At 33.8% G+C, this 20,024-nt stretch overlaps 1 protein-coding gene across 1 annotated transcript; it reads left to right on the forward strand.

Moving 5' to 3' along the window:
- Window positions 1-2,020: 2,020 nt before the first annotated feature.
- LOC146931380 (MAP3K epsilon protein kinase 1-like) lies at window positions 2,021-19,490 on the forward strand. Its single transcript, XM_085702884.1, has 24 exons — window positions 2,021-2,218; window positions 3,150-3,284; window positions 3,804-3,824; window positions 4,573-4,646; window positions 4,760-4,850; window positions 4,940-5,023; window positions 5,997-6,098; window positions 6,328-6,459; window positions 6,667-6,738; window positions 7,566-7,669; window positions 9,232-9,319; window positions 10,555-10,890; window positions 11,715-12,053; window positions 12,151-12,195; window positions 13,403-13,582; window positions 13,689-13,772; window positions 14,828-14,919; window positions 15,006-15,089; window positions 15,424-16,235; window positions 16,577-16,965; window positions 17,049-17,183; window positions 17,855-18,261; window positions 18,679-18,793; window positions 19,021-19,490. Exons 1-24 carry the CDS (start codon window positions 2,159-2,161, stop codon window positions 19,180-19,182), a joined length of 4,143 nt encoding a protein of 1,380 aa, XP_085559010.1. The 5' UTR covers window positions 2,021-2,158; the 3' UTR covers window positions 19,183-19,490.
- Window positions 19,491-20,024: the final 534 nt, after the last annotated feature.

Genomic DNA, 20,024 nt, shown 5'->3' on the forward strand with positions numbered 1-20,024 from the left:
TCGTCTTCTTTAAAAAAAAAAATTGGACTGTCTTTTTCGCTTCAAATTATACCCTTTTTAAACAAATTTTCCTAAAATGCTAAATTGTTGTGTCATTCAAAAAGATAAGAATTTATATTATATATTTGTTATACTGTTGGTGTGATTGAAAAAATAAGTATAATTTATTATAATATGAAAGTGTAAAATATTTATACCTATAATTTTATTAAAAATCAAAATCAAAATTTTATAAAAACTACGCTTTGTAATTTATATACTTTAGCGCAATGAAAAAAACAGATAGAGGGAGTAGTAGACAAATTTATAATTATGGGATGACTTTTTTATTATTCAAATTATACCCTTAAACAAATTTTTCCATAGTAATATTTATTATTGTTGTCATTAAAAAAAATTAATACGTGTGAAAAATGAAGAAAAAAAAAACTTACAAAAAGTGAACGATGAAGCAGTTGATCGATTAAATATTTATTTTCTTGCTTTTTCTAACCAAAATAATTATTTAAAAAATGGCAAGTTACAAAATTTAGACCTTGGCAAATCACAATTAGCGAGTTCGTTTTAGTATTTATATGAAGCAATAGACGTTAACTAAAACGCACATATACAATGGCGATGGCTGGCGTTAAAATTCGTGTGAAGCTAGAAAAGTATAACAACTCTTCGACTGAAAATGAAAAAATAGATGACGTATATTCAGAATTGGTAAGATCGCTCACACATTAAAAGAAGGGTTTGTCTATGTCGTCTTGCCTTAGTTCCAATTTATCTTTTTTTTAAGAACACTGGGTTAGTTCTTTTCTTACGCTTATCGAATAGAACACCGAGCCAAACCTTTTCATAAAAATTTGTCTTTATTTCGATTGGGAAAATCATATGGTTTTATGAAACTACGTGTTATTGATCAAATACATAGTCAATCCTATTTTCGAAACGAGCAGTTGACAATTGAATGTAAATTTTATCATTATTTTTGTTTGCGCAATTGTGTGGCATTTAGTTTATAAATAGTGGCGTTTAGTTTCTTGACCTTTTGAAATATGTTTCATAACAATAACAATGTTGTCGGTTGTTATGTAACTAGTTTTGTAGGTAATAATATTATACACCATACAACTATCTCTTTATATGTTCTTTCATTCCAATAAGTCGACCATAATTTTTTTCTTCAACAGTATTTTTTGAGGGGGTGTTTTTGAGTCAATTTCGATCAAAAAATCACTCATCTTCATATGTTTCTCTTATTTTAATCCAAACAAGTGATTTTCACATAGATTTAAGTTTTTTTTTTTTTTTTATCGTGATTTAGTTGTTTGAGTGTTATTTGCATTGTTCGTCTTGTATGATGTTTAATTTTCTGTTTTGCTGCGGAGTTCGTTTGATTCTTTTTGAAATATCGGCTTTAGCCAATTACATATTTAATCAATGATTCTAGCGTCAACGTTGTAGATCCAGAGTCATGTCTATTCCGGTCACTTTGATTTTATCATATTATCTGTAAGTATTTTGTTGTTATATGTTATCAACTTCAATGATGTGAGGTTGTTAATTTTTTACATTTCTAACGATGTTAATTTTTTTTTATTTTAAAATTTTAACGATGTTGAATATGTGGTTGTATTTTATGTATCCTATCGAATAAATAAATATCATTTTAAACATTATGAGTTGAAGGTTGAACTACGCCTTATAAACCATATTTCATGAGTAAAAGTGAATTATATTTTGATATTCTAATATAATTTGGAGAGTAGAGTATACTTTTTTGACAAATGGAAAGTAGAGTATACTAATAAATTGTTTCTTCTCTAAAAAAAAAAAATTGTTTTAAAAAGTAAGATTAGCAAAAAAAGAATAAATATTATCTACTTACCTTAAAAAGAAAAGAATGGACATTGCCAGCTATATAGCAGTAAGTACGTTCATTCATTCCATTTTGACCGTTATTTACAAAATACAACTAAGCATGGCATTGCATCACTTTCTTTCTTATAAACACGCATTTTCTTCTTTTACTAACTTTTTCCAATTAATTACTAACACACACTTCTAATTAATTAACCCAATTACTTAATCCACCACCTCTCTCCGGCGTCGCTCTCAATCGGAATGGCCGTTTAGGGTTTCATTTCTCCGATCGCCGCCGTTTGCAGAGATGTCGCGCCAGTCGACTGGTTCCGCTTTCACCCAATCAAAAACTCTTGATAATAAATATGTATGTCTTTCGTTTCTTCATCCATTTTCATTTTTTTTTCAATTAATCTTTTCGTAATTGAAGAAAAAAAATGCTGTTGGAAAATGTTAATATCGTTGTTTTTTGAAGTTTAAATTGTTGAATTTGAATTATTGCTTTGTGCATTGTTGAATTAAACACTGAAATTTGAAATTTGATTAGCGGAAGGTTTAGATTGTTTTTTTGTTGTTGAAGTTAGAGAAATTTTAGTGCGGTTTTTGCTTAATCAGTGTGATATGATGAATGATGAAGTTATCGATTATGATATGATTATAGTAATGGTATGGTTCATAGTATAGTAGTTGAATTGAAAGCCTAGTATTTTGCGGTGGCTGTGTGAATACTAGAAAGCAAGCTGATGGTAGTGTAGCTGGTAGCGTAGCGGTATTGCCGGCGCAGGTGTAATGTGGAACTGTGGTAGGCAGTAAAATTGAATCAGCGATGATGGCTGTAGTAATGAGTTAAAGATAATTTCGCGGGAATATGTTGGTGTTGAAGGTAGTTGTTATGCGCGCCAGAGACAAGGGATACTCCCACTGAATTGGATTGTGGAAGTTTCTAATCTATTTATTTTTTTCAATTGCGTAATGGAGTGTTAAATGGTTTTTGGATGAATGCGTGTTAAATGTTTTTTGGGCGAACGCGTGTTAAATGTTTTTTTTTTTACAAACACTTGTTAAATGTCTTATATTTTGATTATTATCATTGTTTTTTTTTACAAGTGATTTTTATTATTGTTGATTGATTTTTTTAATTGAACGTTTTAAGTGTTGGAGAGTCTGTTGAGGGAATGTACTTGGAAGGATTGTATTTATAATTCACGTGTATGAGTATCATTTGCAACTTTTTTTTTTTTTTTTTTTTTTGAAGTTGCATATGGAATTGACTTGTTTACATGTGAGCTTTGGAGCAGATGCTTGGAGATGAGATTGGGAAAGGAGCTTATGCTCGAGTTTACAAAGGTTTGGACTTGGAGAATGGAGATTTTGTTGCAATTAAACAAGTTTCTTTGGAGAATATTGCTCAGGAGGATCTCAACATTATCATGGTATACAATGCATTTTAACATCATCTGCTTTCTTTTAAAAAATTTAGGGTAGCTATTAATTATAAATGGTTAGGTCTTGATGGCATCCTTGGTGGAGTTAATTTTGGTTCGAATTGAAATGGGACACACCAAGGACTGTGTGATTAAAGTGGGATTGCTAGGAAGTTATGTGCAAATCGTATGAAGTTTGAAGACCCTAAGTTTTTAGGGCCTGCAAATCCCAACTTTGGTTAGTTTTGGAGTTATTTTCAGGAGATTGATTCCATGAAAATATCATCATAGTGTCATAGGTTATTCCACTTATACGGTCCTTCGTTAGTTCGTTACTTTTTATGTTGGGCTTTTTGAAGCACACTTAAATTCCCAAAATATATTTGCAATGGAGCAAACTCATTACCGTTTCTTCTAGACTGTAACGCCTCTTTATTGTTTTTTTTTAATGCAATTTTTTATTCACTAATTTGGGTACTGTTTACCTGTGACTATGCTGTTATTGGATGGACGACTCAATGTTTATAGCAAGAAATTGATTTGTTAAAGGTAATTCTTTTCCTCAATGTTAGATTTGCAGTACATTATCAGTTAATTTTTCTTTTGCTTGATAGAACTCAGGGTTTTTTTTTTGCTCTATTCCTCCTATGTATATATTGTGCCTGAAGCTTTAGGCAATGATTTCGAATGACATGTTACCAGCTGTTCTTGCATTAAAAAGCACTCTTAAAACTATATTAATATTGACGTAAATGATGTGCTGGATGTTATTGTAGAGACAGAGCACTCTACAAAACAAAAAACAAAAAAATCAATGCTCTATTTCTTAATGCTTGACTCTTAATCCTTATTAATACAGAAAACAATAATGAAAATAAAGATAGAAACTAATTCTCAGAGATACTTTAATATATTTTATGATAGAATAATGACGTAGCAATATATTTTTTAGATATTGTAACTTATATGATTTCAATGTAAATGGGCAAAGTTGGGTTGTTTTGCATTGTCGTAGAATGTAATGGCCACAATAGCTGTGATTGGCCGTTACAACCATAACTGTTAAAATGTGACGTGATGTGATGGTTTCAGTGGTTAGGTGCCACGATGCTAGGTGGTACCCTGTGATTGACTACAATGCTACTTTTCCTTGTCTGCTGATGTTGTAATAACTAATAATTTATTGTCCTAGTCTTGGATTGGAACAATTCTGAAAAGTTTGGGATTTTGAGCATTCATGGAATTGCTAAACTTATTATATGATATCGTTCTTTTTTAAATGATTATTATTTTGCAGAATTTGAATCACAAAAACATTGTAAAATATCTTGGATCTTTGAAGACAAAGAGTCACCTGCACATAGTTCTTGAGTAAGTGAGCTCAACTCTTTCTCAATGTTGGAAGATTTAATTGTGGGATCATATGAAGGAGGGTAATCAGAGTAGTTAATTGATTTTGCTTCACATTGTTTGCAAATTCATAGGTATGTTGAGAATGGCTCACTTGCAAATATTATCAAGCCAAATAAATTCGGACCCTTTCCTGAATCGTTGGTTGCAGTTTATATTGCCCAGGTTTGTAGCCTTAACTGTTCACGCTAAAAGTCTTTCTAAGATTTTGCTATTTTTGAATTTCATGCTAAAAGTATTATATAATGTGAAAGGTGTTGGAAGGCTTGGTTTACCTACATGAGCAAGGTGTTATCCATCGGGATATTAAGGGTGCAAATATATTGACAACTAAAGAGGTAAATTTTGTATGGTCCTATCGCATACTTGAGCTTTGTATTTTAGAAACTTTAGTGGTTGCTTATGTGCAAATTGATTTCGTCACTATGTTAAGGTATATCTGTTCATAGTTTAGTTTTTCATCAAACAATTCATCCTTTTATTTTGGACTTGGTTAATTGTGTTTCATCTGGATGCAGTAGATGGTTGTTCTTAGTAATCTAACATTCACTGTTTAGCCATGTTAAGCTCTAGAGACTGGATTTTCAGTGTTGAGCTTTATATTTTGAATCTTTCTGTGAAAAAGTACATTTTGTATAATTCTTGCCTTTCTGTTTCGTTGCCTGCCACATAAACTTTTGTTTTTTGTTTTAGTTATTTTCTTATGCTTCTTTACTGAATCTTGTTTGTGTTGATAGTTAGTTTACTTTATAGCTAAAAATAAACGCAGATAGAAAATAGATGACAAAAGGAAGGAGTCCATGCCTTTCGTTGTTTTGAGCATTATTATCACTCTTAATCATTTTGCATTAAATTCAGAATGATGTGTATATGTTTTAATACCAACATCAGCTAATTACTAGGAATGTGGAGCATAATGTATTCTCCATAAAGTGTAAAAGGAAAATAAAACAGCACAGAAAAAGAGTTACCGTTAGCAGAAAGAGACTGGACAGCTCTTTGATTTTAAAAATGTGTATATGTTTTTAAAAATGCTGACGTATAAGAAATTCTCCTTTTGTTGTCTTTGTTGAGGATTTCTTATACGTCAGCATTTTTAATCATCTGTGATAAATTATTCATTCATGAACAAATTTTTTGTCAGCCTGCTTTATGTTTGCATTACAGTGTCACCACGGGTTTCCTTTTATTCAAGTCGCTTTTTGAACATAAACTGCACTATGTTTGCATTACTGTATCTTGTTTTTGTTTTTTTCTTTGTTCTAAATCTATTTAGAAAATTTGCTTTAATTTCTTGATTTATGCTTTCAGGGTCTTGTCAAACTTGCTGATTTTGGTGTTGCAACAAAATTAACAGAAGCTGATGTTAATACTCATTCAGTTGTTGGAACACCATACTGGATGGCGCCAGAGGTATTACTATTACGATATTATTCTGCTAAATCATTTGGTTAGAGCTTGTGACAATTATCATACCTAAATTCTCTTCTAAGACCAGACTGGTATGCGAAGATATTAGAGTACTCTTTGTTGCAGTTTTTAGCAACTTTGCCTCACTGTTCAGTTTGTGTTTTTGAGGAGAAACTTTCATTTTATCCCACATGTACTGTGTTCCTTATCTCATTTTGGTTTGGTTTTTCAGGTTATAGAAATGTCTGGAGTTTGTGCAGCTTCTGACATTTGGAGTGTTGGCTGTACAGTTATTGAGCTTCTTACATGTGTGCCTCCTTATTATGATTTGCAGCCTATGCCAGCTCTTTTCCGTATTGTCCAGGTTTGCTTATGCACCATCATTCATTGTTTCCTCAATCTATGAAGGTTCTTTGGACCATGGTTTCTTTTAGAATTGTCTAGATAATGATGTGCATTTGATTGTACAACTATCAAGTTCATAACTGGAACAATTTTTTCTAGCATGCAATCTTAATATGCTCAATTACACAATTATAATTTGATTTGTGTCTCTTGACTTTTATCTCAGGATGACAATCCTCCAATTCCTGATAGCCTTTCGCCTGACATTACTGATTTTCTGCATCAATGCTTTAAGAAGGTAAACTGAATATCAGCTGTTGATGGGAAAATGTTTCTTAATGAACATGTCTTTTACTTGGATGCCTTTGTGATTGTGTATAACTTCTATTGGTGTATTCTCTCCATCTATCTTGAACTTTGTTCCCAACCCCCATCCATGATCTGACATGGGTCGGTTGTTGTTGTCAGTATAAGGATTTTTTTTTTTGCGCACTAGACTCTATCTCTATATATAACAAATAAAAAGTTGAAAGATGTTATATTACTTATCCTTAAGATTTTTGTCTGTACCATATATGGTTGGATTATTCATTAATTGCACAATAGTTAAGAAAGAACTGATTTTTACAACAAGGGATCTTCCAAAATGGAATTAGGAATTGTTATGCGGGCATAATTCTTCAGTTTCTTAGATTGGTTTTCTTAGTTACATAACTTGTTCTGCTACTGGACTGTTTCCAAATTGCTTGGTCATTTGAATGATTGGAGAAAAAGAAGGGAAATGAGGATATTTTCCAAAAAATTTGGGCCACTATTATTATGGCAATACTATTTCCAGCAATATTAGGTTAAATGAAAATTCACTAAAATACTATTATCCTATTTTGTGTTTATGTTTGTGTACACCAATCGTTTCTTAATTACTGGCTCTGCTATGGTCACACATTTGTATGACTATATAATTTAAATTTTTAAGGGAATTATATGAACAAAGTGATTTTTTTTTTGTAAAAATTGAAAGTAGCAGATATGCTGGAGCTTAAGTCATTAACCGATAATTTATTTTCACCCTTTTTTTTGTTTGTAATAATATCCTATTTTGTTTCTTTTTGTTGCACATGTCAGGATGCTAGACAAAGGCCTGATGCTAAAACGCTGTTGTCTCACCCTTGGATTCAAAACTGCAGACGGGCCCTGCAGTCTTCTCTTCGTCATAGTGGAACATTAAGGTAGACAGTCTGGGATACTATTGTCATATTATGTTATTTATATTAGTTGAACCAAACCATATATAAGTATTTCGTTTAACTTCGTGATCTGACACCTGTCAGATCACATCATTCTATTGAAACTGTACTCATAATAAGTGATGTTTCCTTCTACCTATTTTGGACGTTAAGATCTCTGTAAGGCCACCTATTTCTGTCCATGCTTCATTTGTAAGTGTTAGGGTGTGTGTTGAGTACCCATATTGACTAAAGGTATGGCCAAATTAGTCATTATAAAGGCTTGGACAATCTTTACCTTTTGAACTAGCTTTTAGAGTTGAGTTAGATATACTCAATATTTAAGGTGCTATCAGAGTCTATCATAGATTTGTTAATAGGCGGCCACCCATATTTGTCCATATTCCTGATGTTCAATCTTGGGCATAACAAGATGTCCTAAGATCTGTATTATTGGGCCACCCGCATTTTGTTTGTGCTTCAAAGTGTCCAGTTCTGAGCATGAGGGGGTTTGTTGAAATCCCACATTACCTAGAGAATCAGAGATATGGAAAAATTAGTCCTTATAAGGCTTTAGGAAATCCTCACCTCACGAGCTTGCAAGTGAGCATTATGTATCACTCGGCCTTTTCTTACGGTAGTCATTCTCTAATAGACTGATTGGATAGGGCTTTAACAATCACCCCTATCCAAGGGGTTTGTCTCTCACATCCATGTCTATGGGAATACCCTGACTTTGTTTGTGTGTGTGTGTGTGTAATCCTGCTTTTCTCATTTTCCCAATGAACCCCAAGAACTACTTTGGTTTCATACCCTATAGCAGATAGCTTGACAAAATAGTTTTTTGCATCGACATTCCTCAATGGGTAGCTGCTCACTGCGAGAGAATAGAGATTACCACTTCTCGTGTACTACTTCTGGTTGTGCCCTTTATTTACACTTGTCTAGCTGTCCTGTACCTGTCTGAGTTAGCTACATAATTATTTCAGTTAGTTATACCTAGACTACTTTATAAATAACGATTATTAACACGGCAGTGGGGTCAAAATGATTTTTCATACCTAATGCATAATCAAGTTGTCAGTTTCCCTGAACAGCTATGCTATATCCTACGAATTGTACAACCACGAATCCCACGAAATAATGTAAATGCAGTTATCAATTTTGTATTATTTTAATATAAAAAAAATAAAAATTGGGGATTTGGTGGAAAACACGGTGGTGTCAGTGTAATTCTTGTTTTTCGTGGACTTAGTCTTCGTGGTAATCAGGCGTTTCCCTTCCCTGAAATCTCATACTCATAAACTTCTATTTTGTCTTATAATTCTTTGAGAAGAATGGGGGGAAAAGTAACGTGGATCATATTATGCATGTTTTATTAGTTTTCCACTGTGGATTTGTAGTATATCTGCCAACTACTGGTGGTCACTTTGAAGATAAATTAGTTTTTGATGTATATACTGCTAGATTATTTATTTATTTTTTTTGAATTATTGTATACTGCCATTTGGTTTTAGCTCTGTAATTGCTGCAGTTTTTTAGTTGAATGGTGCTACCTCTTGCAGAAATATAGAGGAAGGTGCTTCTACAAACGGAAAAGCTTCTGATGGTGATCATAAGCTTGCAGGTGAAAACTCTTCTGTGCAGAAAGAGGTCAGTGTTGATGGGGAGCTATAAGGACTTCCATTTTCTCTTTTCTACTGGGGCTGATAATCAGTGGCGGAGCCATGTACACTTGAGGGGTTGCAACTGCATCCCCTGGATTTTATAAATTTGAACCAATAAGCATGTAGTTTTATCATTTTGAATTCCCTCACTATGTTTTACTGCTTTACTGCTTTATCCTGCAACTGTTTTACTGCTTTAACCTGCTGGACATCTGTCTATATTTCCTAGTGGAGTAGTGCTTGCTAGTATTTGAATTTAAAATGTATGAGAAATAGAACATATGAGTTGCTGGCTAGCTTAATCCCCATGCATCCATTATTATTCTAGCATAAGTGGAGTAGTGTTTGCTAGTATTTGAATTAATAGGTTCATTGATATTGATGTTTTTTTCTCGTAATAAGGATTAGAGGGAATATAATAGTTTTTTTGTAATTAATTTAAGGTAAATTTTTAAATAACTTGAAATTTATGTGTATCTGTAGATCGTACGTAAAATTTACCAAAAATTTGAATTTATTTTTAAATAACAAAATAAATATAAAATATAATATAACATTGAATGGTTGGATGATGGGTACATAACCAACAAAACTCTAGGGGTGTCGGAGTGTTTACCTTAATTTATTTGTCATGCATGTTTAAATTATATAATATAACTTATCCATTAATAAAATTAGAAGTATATGTTTTAAAATGATGAAATATTTATTCAACAATCTCATAACATGAAATCACATAGAAGACAATTGTAGAGTATGTACATAATTTTTTAAATATATATTATCTTTAGGGTGATAAAGAGTGCTCTTTGAAGAAGATAAACTAGCCCACCTAAATTGGCTCTTAGGGCTTTGATTAAAGAACTAAAATAGAAATATTATGCTGGAATGTGGTGAAAAGTGCTCTAAGGACACTTTTTAAATGTTTAAAAGTTTTTGTTTCCAATAAAAACTGCTACTTTTTATTTTCTTAACAATTTTTAAAACTTGTTAGCATAATCTTTATATATATATATATATATATATATATATATATATATATATATATATATTGTAATTATTGATTAAAGTTCAAAAGGTTGAACCCCCTAACCTAGGGTCCTGGCAACGCCATTGCTGATGATTTCATTAATTGAAACTAACCATAAACAATAAATCTAGATACTGGGAGTAACTGAATGTAATTTTAGGACACTCTCAACTTTAATTTGCATATTGTAGGGCACTGTGGCTGCTGAAAGCAGCAGATCTCAAGATGGAAATGCTTCGGATTCTAATTTTCCCAATGAAAGAACAGAAAAGGCTGATGATGTCCCATCGGATGAGGTTCTTACCTTAGCCATTCACGAGAAGTCCGTTCAACAAATTGGTTCTAGCAAACCCTCTTCTGATGGAGAAATGGGTAGCTCTGAGCCAACTGGTAATCATGAAATTTCTAACACCGAAGTCGTGATGAACGGAGAAGTTGGATCACCACAGTCAAGAGGAATGACTAATAAGGTTGGAGGAAAATCATTTGGTTTTGGACCAAGAGGTCTTGATAAAGGTCCCGCAAAGGTAAAGTATTTCATATTTGATATGGCTGATTGAAAGATTTGTTGATTATTGACTTGGTTATTATTATTTTTTTTTAATAAGCTAAACTAGCCCACCGGAATTGGCACCAATGAGAATCGAACCTGAGACCTTGAGAGGAGCTCACTCCAAGGTTTCAAGCCAACACCACCAGACCAACCCAAATGGGTTATTGACTTGGTTATTATTGATTATTTTGTTTTATTGTCACACACACACATATGTAATATATATAATATGATAAACCAAGCCTTTCCCCATTAAGTGAGATCAAATGATACACTTTTGCTCTATTCGAAACCAAATTTACAATAAATCCATTTAGAGTATGGTCCTTTTAATTGTTTCTCCTAATTTTTTTGAGTCCTTTTTTTCTCGTTTTAAATTGGATCGTCTTCATTTTGTTCCCTTTTGTGCAACTATGCCTCTCGGTTCTTCTTAAATGAGAGAATCACCTTAGATGAGTTTCTTACATGCATTTTTTTTTAGTTGAACTTGCTTACCCTTTTGTTGATATTATCCACCATTTTAGAGAATCAAATTTGCAGACATCAATTTTTATTTTGTTCATTTTGAAATTGAGTTATAAAATCATTAAGTACTTCTGAGCAATACTTTGGGTAGTTCTTTACCCGATATATGTGACAAGATTTTCTGCAACCCTTAGACACGAGATTGGATCGAGTCTACTGAGGTGTTGCTTAAAGCTTCACTGTTTAAAGTATTGATGCTATAACTCTTCAAGAAAACATGTTTTTCTTTTTTGAAAGATACAATTTATAAACTTGTCTGGTTGCAATCTGAAGGCAATGAAGATGCTGCACCCTGCGGAAGGAAATGGGCTGAGTAAATTTAGTGACCCTCCAGGAGATGCCTACTTGGATGATTTATTTCCGTTAGACAAACGGCATGGGGAGGTTGTAGGTGAGGCATCCACATCTACATCCAATTCACATATGGCAAAAGGCAATGCATCTATGATTGATGGAGGAGAAAAGGACCTGGCAAAAGAGTTGAGAGCTACAATTGCACGAAAGCAGTGGGAGAAAGAGAGTGAAATTGGACAGGCAAATAATGGTGGGAACCTTTTACATCGAGTGATGATAGGTGTTCTAAAAGACGATGTGATTGATATAGATGGTTTGGTATGTTCATCGGTTTTCATAATTAATCTCTTTTTTCTCTGTTTAAAATCCCATGTTTGTATCCTTTTAACTTTTTGTGGCCTCGTTTTTTTATCAGGTATTTGATGAAAAACTTCCTGGAGAGAACCTTTTTCCTTTGCAGGTACCAAGGCCTTTTCCTCTGTCCTCAGCATAACATACACCTATCTCATGTAGTCTGCTCTAATAATTTGTTGGCATCTCTTATATTCTTTCTCTTAGTTTGAATTTTATGTTATGGATGTGGGTGCATCTTTATTGAATGTGAGGTAAAATACACTTGTTCTGCAAATATGACTATGTTTGTATACCCTGTATATTAGAGCCTATGTTTGGAAGAATTTTATTTTATTTGTTCTTTGTTTAACCCTCTGCTTTTGTGCTACACACCATGGGTATGGTTTAGTACATGGTCGTGTTGTGAGGCATACATCACATCTTTGGTGTACAATAATCTGACACATGGAAGAGAGTGGTAGAGGGCAAGAGACAGGGAGGGAAGGGGAAAAAGCACTGCACTCCATATATTGTCCCCAATTTGTGTGATATCTAATGTATTGATGTGTCCTTTTGGTGTTCTTTATTTCAATTGTTTTCAGAGTTAAATGTTTTTGGCCCCTATAAAATCAGCAACATGTTGATTTTAGTTCCTCTAAACTATATTTTTTATTCCCAAAAACATGCAAAAATTGTGTGCTTTTAGTCCCTGACAAGAGAATAGTGGAGGACGAAAAATATACCACCTTTACTTTGTTAGATTCAAAATGTATGAACTTTTTATGGGGACAAAAATTACTTTCAATTCTATTGGGACTAAAAATATATTTAGCCCTATATTAAAATGACTGCTAGCTTCTTTTTTTCCCTTGGGGGGTCCAACAATTCTGTCTGAGTTGTGTTTTTTGTCTAGGTGTCCTTTCGTTATTTTCTAACTGAAAATGTAACTCAAGTTGCTTTTTCTGCCACCTAAAAAATTGCATTTTGGCACCTTCTATTCACTTCCAACACTTGAACTCCATAGTGTATGTTTCCTTGATGCTTTCAGGTTTTTTTTTTTTTTTTTTTTTAAAAAAAGAACAAGTTCTAGACTCTGTTGATTTCAAAAAATTATAACTTCCAATTTTTCAGACATTACTTTTCTCTGCTATGCAACTTCTTTTTAATTTTGTAGTGACATTTTATCTGCTGCCCCTCACTTTATCCTCAGACATTTAACAACCATCCTCTGCATGTGAAACATGCTTCCATGCAGAGAAATTTTTTAAAATTGGCCTACCAATATTTTTGTATGTGAGACATGCATTTGTGATGTATTTACCATTACATTGTAGGTCGTTGAGTTCAGCAAATTAGTTGGTTCATTAAAACCAGAGGAATCAGAAGACGTGATTGTCTCTGCTTGTCAGAAACTCATTGGTATATTTCAGCAGCGCTCAGAGCAGAAGATTGTTTTTGTTACCCAGCATGGTTTACTTCCGCTAACTGACTTGCTGGAAGTTCCTAAAACACGTGTATGCTGTCCATCTTGATACTTCATTTGACTTTTAATTATTGAATGACACAGCTGACAAATAAGTAATTGGGATGGAAACATCTTAAATTCAATGGATGTTTCAGGTCATATGTTCTGTGCTTCAGCTTATAAATCAAATAATTAGAGACAACACTGATTTTCAAGAAAATGCTTGTCTTGTTGGCTTGGTAAGTCCTATGTATGTTTTATGCTCCTTTCCCTATACCTCTATTTGATTATTTGTTGGATTAAATTCTACATTAAAATGTATAATTAATGTTAGGGAGGCTCATTGGTCTAATTGTTGGTTCCACTCAGTATCCTTCATTATTATTATTTGGACATGATAGTGCTGTAATCTTGAGGAAGACTTTTACAAATCTTCTATGAAATAAACCAATAATGCATAGCAATTTCTTTGTCACACTGTTGAATTAAGGTTTATTTAATTTGTAAATTATCTAATTATTATATCATTGACATGTTGGTTTTGTTGTTTTTATGTGTGTGCTGGTGTCATTTAGCAATCTTCTTGCATGATCAAGGTTCTGGGTTTTGATTGCATAACTGATCAAGTAGAACGCTATTTGGGAATAGTTCATAGAAATGATCATTTCCTTTAAAGGAAGCATGGAATCTGTTTGCGAAATGATGTTTGTACAACCATTTTTGAGAACTTTTGGGACAACATTTTCTTCCCTCTTTTAGGTTTACAGTCTAAAGCAAATCTTTCTATCTGATTTCTCCTTGTAGGAAAAAACCTACTTTAGAGTATGTTGTCTCACTTCTGTACATGATAAAATAATCATCTCCTTTCCTAAAACATGTATTGGCTATAGTAAGATCAAAGCAGATGAAAAATCTTGGATAAATTTACCCTTCAAATTTACCTCCTTTAGGCCATATCCCTTATGCAAAGCCTTGTAAGTCGTAACCTTTAGATGCCTCATTGGTATTTCCTAAATTGAGCCTTCTTAATCCTCCCAAAAGGTGCGTAAGCACTGATCACATTAAAGGTGTCTTGTTCCACAATCCTAGCATTAACATTATGACGTCTTTGATCCATTTCATTTTTATATGACTAAGTTTTGCATTGGCTGTCAAATTACACAACCCTCTCCTTTTATCCGGGATTGAGACCGAGGATAAAAAATTGAAACAAGACTGCTTTCTATATGCTTGATTTTATCAGTGTCCTCAAATATTTTGGTTCAGCTATATTTAATGCAAAATTTCTTGGTAGATTCCTGCAGTCATGAGCTTTGCTGTACCCGATCGTCCCCGGGAGATTCGTATGGAAGCAGCTTATTTTTTTCAGCAGCTTTGTCAGTCAAGGTTTCGAGTTATTTTATTTGTTACCATTATATGGATTTTATACTTCGAAAATAAGGCATTGAATTGATTGTTAACACTTGATGCAGTTCTTTGACGTTACAAATGTTTATAGCTTGCCGTGGAATACCTGTTTTGGTGGGATTTCTTGAAACTGATTATGCCAAGTACAGGTCAGTTATTTTTATAAATTTTGCTTATGTAGAATTACATTTTACATTTATAGTCTGCAGTGCTATGGTTATGGCAAGATGTGGCATTGCAACAGAAATGGCATGGCTTTATCTGATGCTATTTTTGGGAAACAAATGATCTGATTTGGGATCATCTTAAACCACATAAGGCTCTTTTTTCATCTGTATTATTATGATGTTTTCTTCAGCACAAAACAGACTTTCCTGTTTTTTCTATTTGCTTCTTCTAGTTCGCATGAGTTTAAGCTTGTAATTTGCAATAAATTCTCGTATTTTGTACAATGAAAACTGACTGACTCATCTTCTGTCTCAGGGAAATGGTTCATCTGGCTATTGATGGCATGTGGCAGGTATTTAAGCTTCAGCAATCAACACCTAGAAATGATTTTTGTCGCATAGCTGCAAAAAATGGCATACTCCTTAGGCTTATAAATACACTTTATAGCTTAAATGAGTCAACACGATTAGCATCTATGTCTGCTGGGAGTGGATTTTTAGTTGATGGTTCGACTCAACGGCCACGTTCTGGTATCTTGGATCCTACACATCCTTTTTTCGGTCAGAATGAGGCACGGCACTCTTCAGCGGATCAGCAAGATCTCACTAAACTAAGGCATGGAGCACTTGATCATCACTTAGAGTCTTCACATAGAAGGTCAGATTCTAACTACCAAATGGATGTTGATAGACATCAATCAAGCAATGCTGCAGCTGAAGCTGTGCCAGTAGAGACGAGTTTGAATCTTGCATCCAGGGAATCTTCAGCGGGTACATTGAAAGAGAGAGAGAACGCAGATCGTTGGAAAAATGATCCTTCTCGAGCTGATGTTGAACTCAGACAACGTCTTAGTATTTCTGGCAACAGGAAATCAACAGATAGGTCTTCAAAATTGACAGAAACTTCCTCGAATGGGTTATCAGCAACAGGAGCTACTCAGCAAGAGCAAGTTAGGCCTCTTCTTAGCTTGTTGGAGAAAGAGCCCCGATCTGGACGTTTCTCTGGACAGCTTGAATATGTACGTCAGTTTTCAGCGTTAGAAAGACATGAAAGTGTACTCCCTTTGCTTCATGCCTCTGAGAAGAAAACGAACGGTGAACTGGACTTTTTGATGGCAGAATTCGCAGGTAATAAAGATCTGTCTGTTTCTTTGATGAAGATATTTCAAATGGATAAATAGCAGAAATCTACCTGTTACAATTCTGATAACTGTGAGAGTAAACTTAATTTCATCGAATTACTGAACTACTAACTTACTATTACAATAGCAAACACCTGACTGAAGGTAGTTTAGTTAGTTACTGAGGCTGAATAATCTAGACTGCAACAAAACACATACATGGAAGAGAGTATAGAATATTTAGCCAACAAAGAAACACTGTTTTAATTTTTTACATTCACTTCTATGCTTTCTTTGTGGATTGTTGTCTTTATTTGTTTTGCTGTGGACTTTTTTATGGTTGTGCAGATGTTTCTCAACGTGGAAGGGAAAATGGAAATCTTGACTCCAGTGCTAGAGTGTCTCAAAGAGTTGCTCCCAAGAAATTAGGGACTTTTGGTTCTAGCGAAGGAGCTGCTTCCACATCTGGGATCGTATCTCAGACAGCATCAGGTGTATTGTCTGGTTCAGGTGTTCTAAATGCTAGACCAGGTAGTGCTACTTCATCTGGACTACTTTCCCACATGGTTTCATCATTGAATGCAGAAGTTGCAAAAGAGTACCTTGAAAAGGTGGCAGATCTTCTGCTTGAGTTTGCACAAGCAGACACAACAGTGAAGTCTTATATGTGTAGTCAAAGCTTGCTCAGTCGACTTTTCCAGATGTTTAATAGGGTAGAACCACCTATTTTGTTGAAGGTACTACACAAATTATCCTTTAGGAATTTAGCATGTATTCCACTGCATAGTTTCTAACTATTTTGGCATTGGTATATTTTTAGATACTGAGGTGTATTAATCACCTGTCAACTGATCCAAATTGCTTAGAAAATCTTCAGCGTGCTGAGGCAATAAAATACTTGATACCAAATCTTGAACTCAAAGAAGGGTCTCTTGTATCAGAGATACATCATGAGGTGAGTCATACTTACCTTCCTGCTATTGTTAAAATTTAGTTGTGGCTCATAAATGCTATTTATTATTTATTAAATACTTTAAAAACTTATTTAATCACGTGATTGATTGGTAGTGGACTAGTGGTACTGGTAGGTAACAAACATATAAAATATACATGTATTTCTCGTTAACTTCCAGTTAGGAACCCAGTGAAGTTGAAATTAAAGATCGAATGAATCAAAAGAATAGAATCATATTATTCAAAACTGAACAGCAAATGGAGCATAAAATTCTTCCTTAGGGTCTCCTCTTCACGGAGGATATCTCCTTTCACACACATGCCATCAAAATATACAGAATGGTGTCTTCCATATTTCCATCCCCTATTTATTTATTTAACTAATATCATCTTGCTAACTAACTATCCTAATTGTTCCCAACTAGTTTTCCATTCTTCCCTATCTTGACCCTTTATGTACCATGTTTACTCACTAGTACTACTTGCGAGTTGCGTTTGTACCAAGTAAAAAAAAATAGCAGTTGTTATGTAGTAACTACAGGGTTCTTTTGCTATGCTAAAAATAAATAAAATATTAGCACCAACAGTATTATAAGTCTAGCATGTACTAGCATTGTGGTATGTGTGTGTTGAAAGTTGGCTTGAATTTCATCTTTCATTTCTCTTTCGTAGGTCCTGAACGCATTGTTCAACTTATGCAAGATAAATAAGAGGAGACAGGAACAGGCAGCCGAAAATGGAATCATTCCCCACCTGATGCAATTCATCACATCAAACTCTCCTCTGAAACAATATGCATTGCCTCTGTTGTGTGACATGGCTCATGCATCTCGTAACTCAAGGGAGCAGTTAAGGGCTCATGGTGGTTTGGATATCTATTTGAACCTTCTTGAGGATGAGTTTTGGTCTGTGACAGCACTAGATTCAATTGCTGTTTGCTTGGCCCATGACAATGATAATAGGAAGGTTGAACAAGCATTGCTGAAGAAGGATGCAGTTCAAAAGCTTGTGATATTCTTCCAGAGCTGTCCAGAGGCGCATTTTGTACACATATTGGAGCCATTCTTGAAAATCATCACGTATGAAGTCTAAATCCTTTCTCTTCACTTGTCCAATTAAGTATTTAGTTGTTTGCCCTTTAGTGCTTTTATTATTTGCTAAACTTGTTTTGCACTGATGGGTTATAAACAAAGGTTTGCACCAAAATTCCTTTTCTTATTATGAGGTTAATGAATATAGGATAGACAAGTATTTCGCATTTTTTAAGGAAAGGAAATAGATTACAGGTGAGAGGGATAGATAGATATTTTCCTGGGGGGGGCAAGTCAGAAACTCAGATATGTTAGCTCACGGAACTACAGACGTACCTAGTGATTTTTGTTATGTGATATTTTACGCAGCCAAATATAATTTTCTATGTTATTCTTCTAATGTTCACATTTTTACTTTCATTGTGCTGAGTTTTTATTTAATGTCATATAATAACCATATTGCAGAAAATCTCCCCGGATCAATACTACTTTGGCTGTTAATGGATTAACTCCATTACTCATTGCAAAGCTTGATCATCAAGATGCTATAGCTCGGCTTAATTTACTGAGGCTTATAAAGGTATGCATATATTATACTTGTTATAAAATATCTGGTCAGTACTACCACAATACTTCATCCCAAATCCTGTCTTAATTCGATAGATTGAGTAGAAAATTGTTTTATTTTAATGTACACGTGGCTTAGTGTAAAAAACATGTATGAATGGAACATCCAAGTTTGTGTTTGAATAGGTTTTTGCTCCAAAAGCAACTATACTTACATATCTCTTAAAAATGTTTTGGCAGGCTGTTTATGAGCATCACCCTCAGCCCAAGAAACTGATTGTGGAGAATGATCTACCGGAGAAACTTCAAAACTTGATAGGGGAACGCAGAGATGGTCAAGTGTTGGTCAAACAGATGGCAACTTCATTGCTTAAAGCACTACACATAAACACCGTTTTGTAAATTAGTTTGTAATGGCCATTTTCCTGGATGTATATTTATTTCATTGGGGGAAAAGGTTTTCAATTGTTGTATAGAAGTTTCCCCTTTATTTGGTTTGCTTATTTTACTGTGTTTGGTTGAGTGAAAAAAATATAACATAGGGCTAGAAGTTTTTTTTTTGAAAGAAGGGCTAGAAGTTGTTTTTGACTCTGGTGGTTATTTAAGCGGGTGGCTGATTTCTTATGCTCAATGGCCTTTTTTTTGGCCAGGTATGTGTATTTAATGTATGGATACAGGGTTGAAAAATATAAAGGTACTGCTTTAGGGAACTGTTTATTTTACTCACTTGAGTTTTTTTGCTTTTTGTTTACGAAATTATTCACTTACGCTATTGATAAACTACAGTGTAAATGCATATTGTAGTGTCCTGCAAACACAACTTAGGCGGTAGCTGCAAGGACAATATTATGCAGGATCGGGGTTCGATCATTGGACTTTCCGCTTCTTCACATTTAAAATGTGTGCGCCTCAGCCACTAGACTATTTGACCCAAATAATAAGGATATTGTAATATCTTAAGATCTTTTTTACTAAAAAATATCCGGAGAATATACAATATTACCTTATATTATTGATAACATTGTGATAGGAACTAGTAACTGAATCAGAGTTAATAGTTAGAATAGGCTTTTATTGATGATGGAATAAGATCAGATTACACCAAAATAGTATAAGAAACTAACTAGAGAATGAGGAAAATGAAAATGAAATTTTAAAGTCTTGGGCCTCACCCATCTAAGAACTCAAAGAGTCTGGTCTTTCAATCAATATCTAGTCCTAAAATAAATGTCTTTTTTTTTTTT

This window comes from Medicago sativa, chromosome 4, assembly GCF_051527215.1.
Source record: "Medicago sativa cultivar Bolivia chromosome 4, Bolivia_mono, whole genome shotgun sequence".
NCBI lineage: Eukaryota > Viridiplantae > Streptophyta > Magnoliopsida > Fabales > Fabaceae > Medicago > Medicago sativa.

Bases quoted from the DNA above. Each gene is read 5' to 3' on its own strand.
- LOC146931380 (XM_085702884.1), top strand. From the start codon at position 2,159: ATGTCGCGCCAGTCGACTGGTTCCGCTTTCACCCAATCAAAAACTCTT. The intron at 6,739-7,565 runs GTAAACTGAATA...TGCACATGTCAG, and splicing joins TGCATCAATGCTTTAAGAAG to GATGCTAGACAAAGGCCTGA. The intron at 12,054-12,150 runs GTATGTTCATCG...TTTTTTTATCAG, and splicing joins TGATTGATATAGATGGTTTG to GTATTTGATGAAAAACTTCC.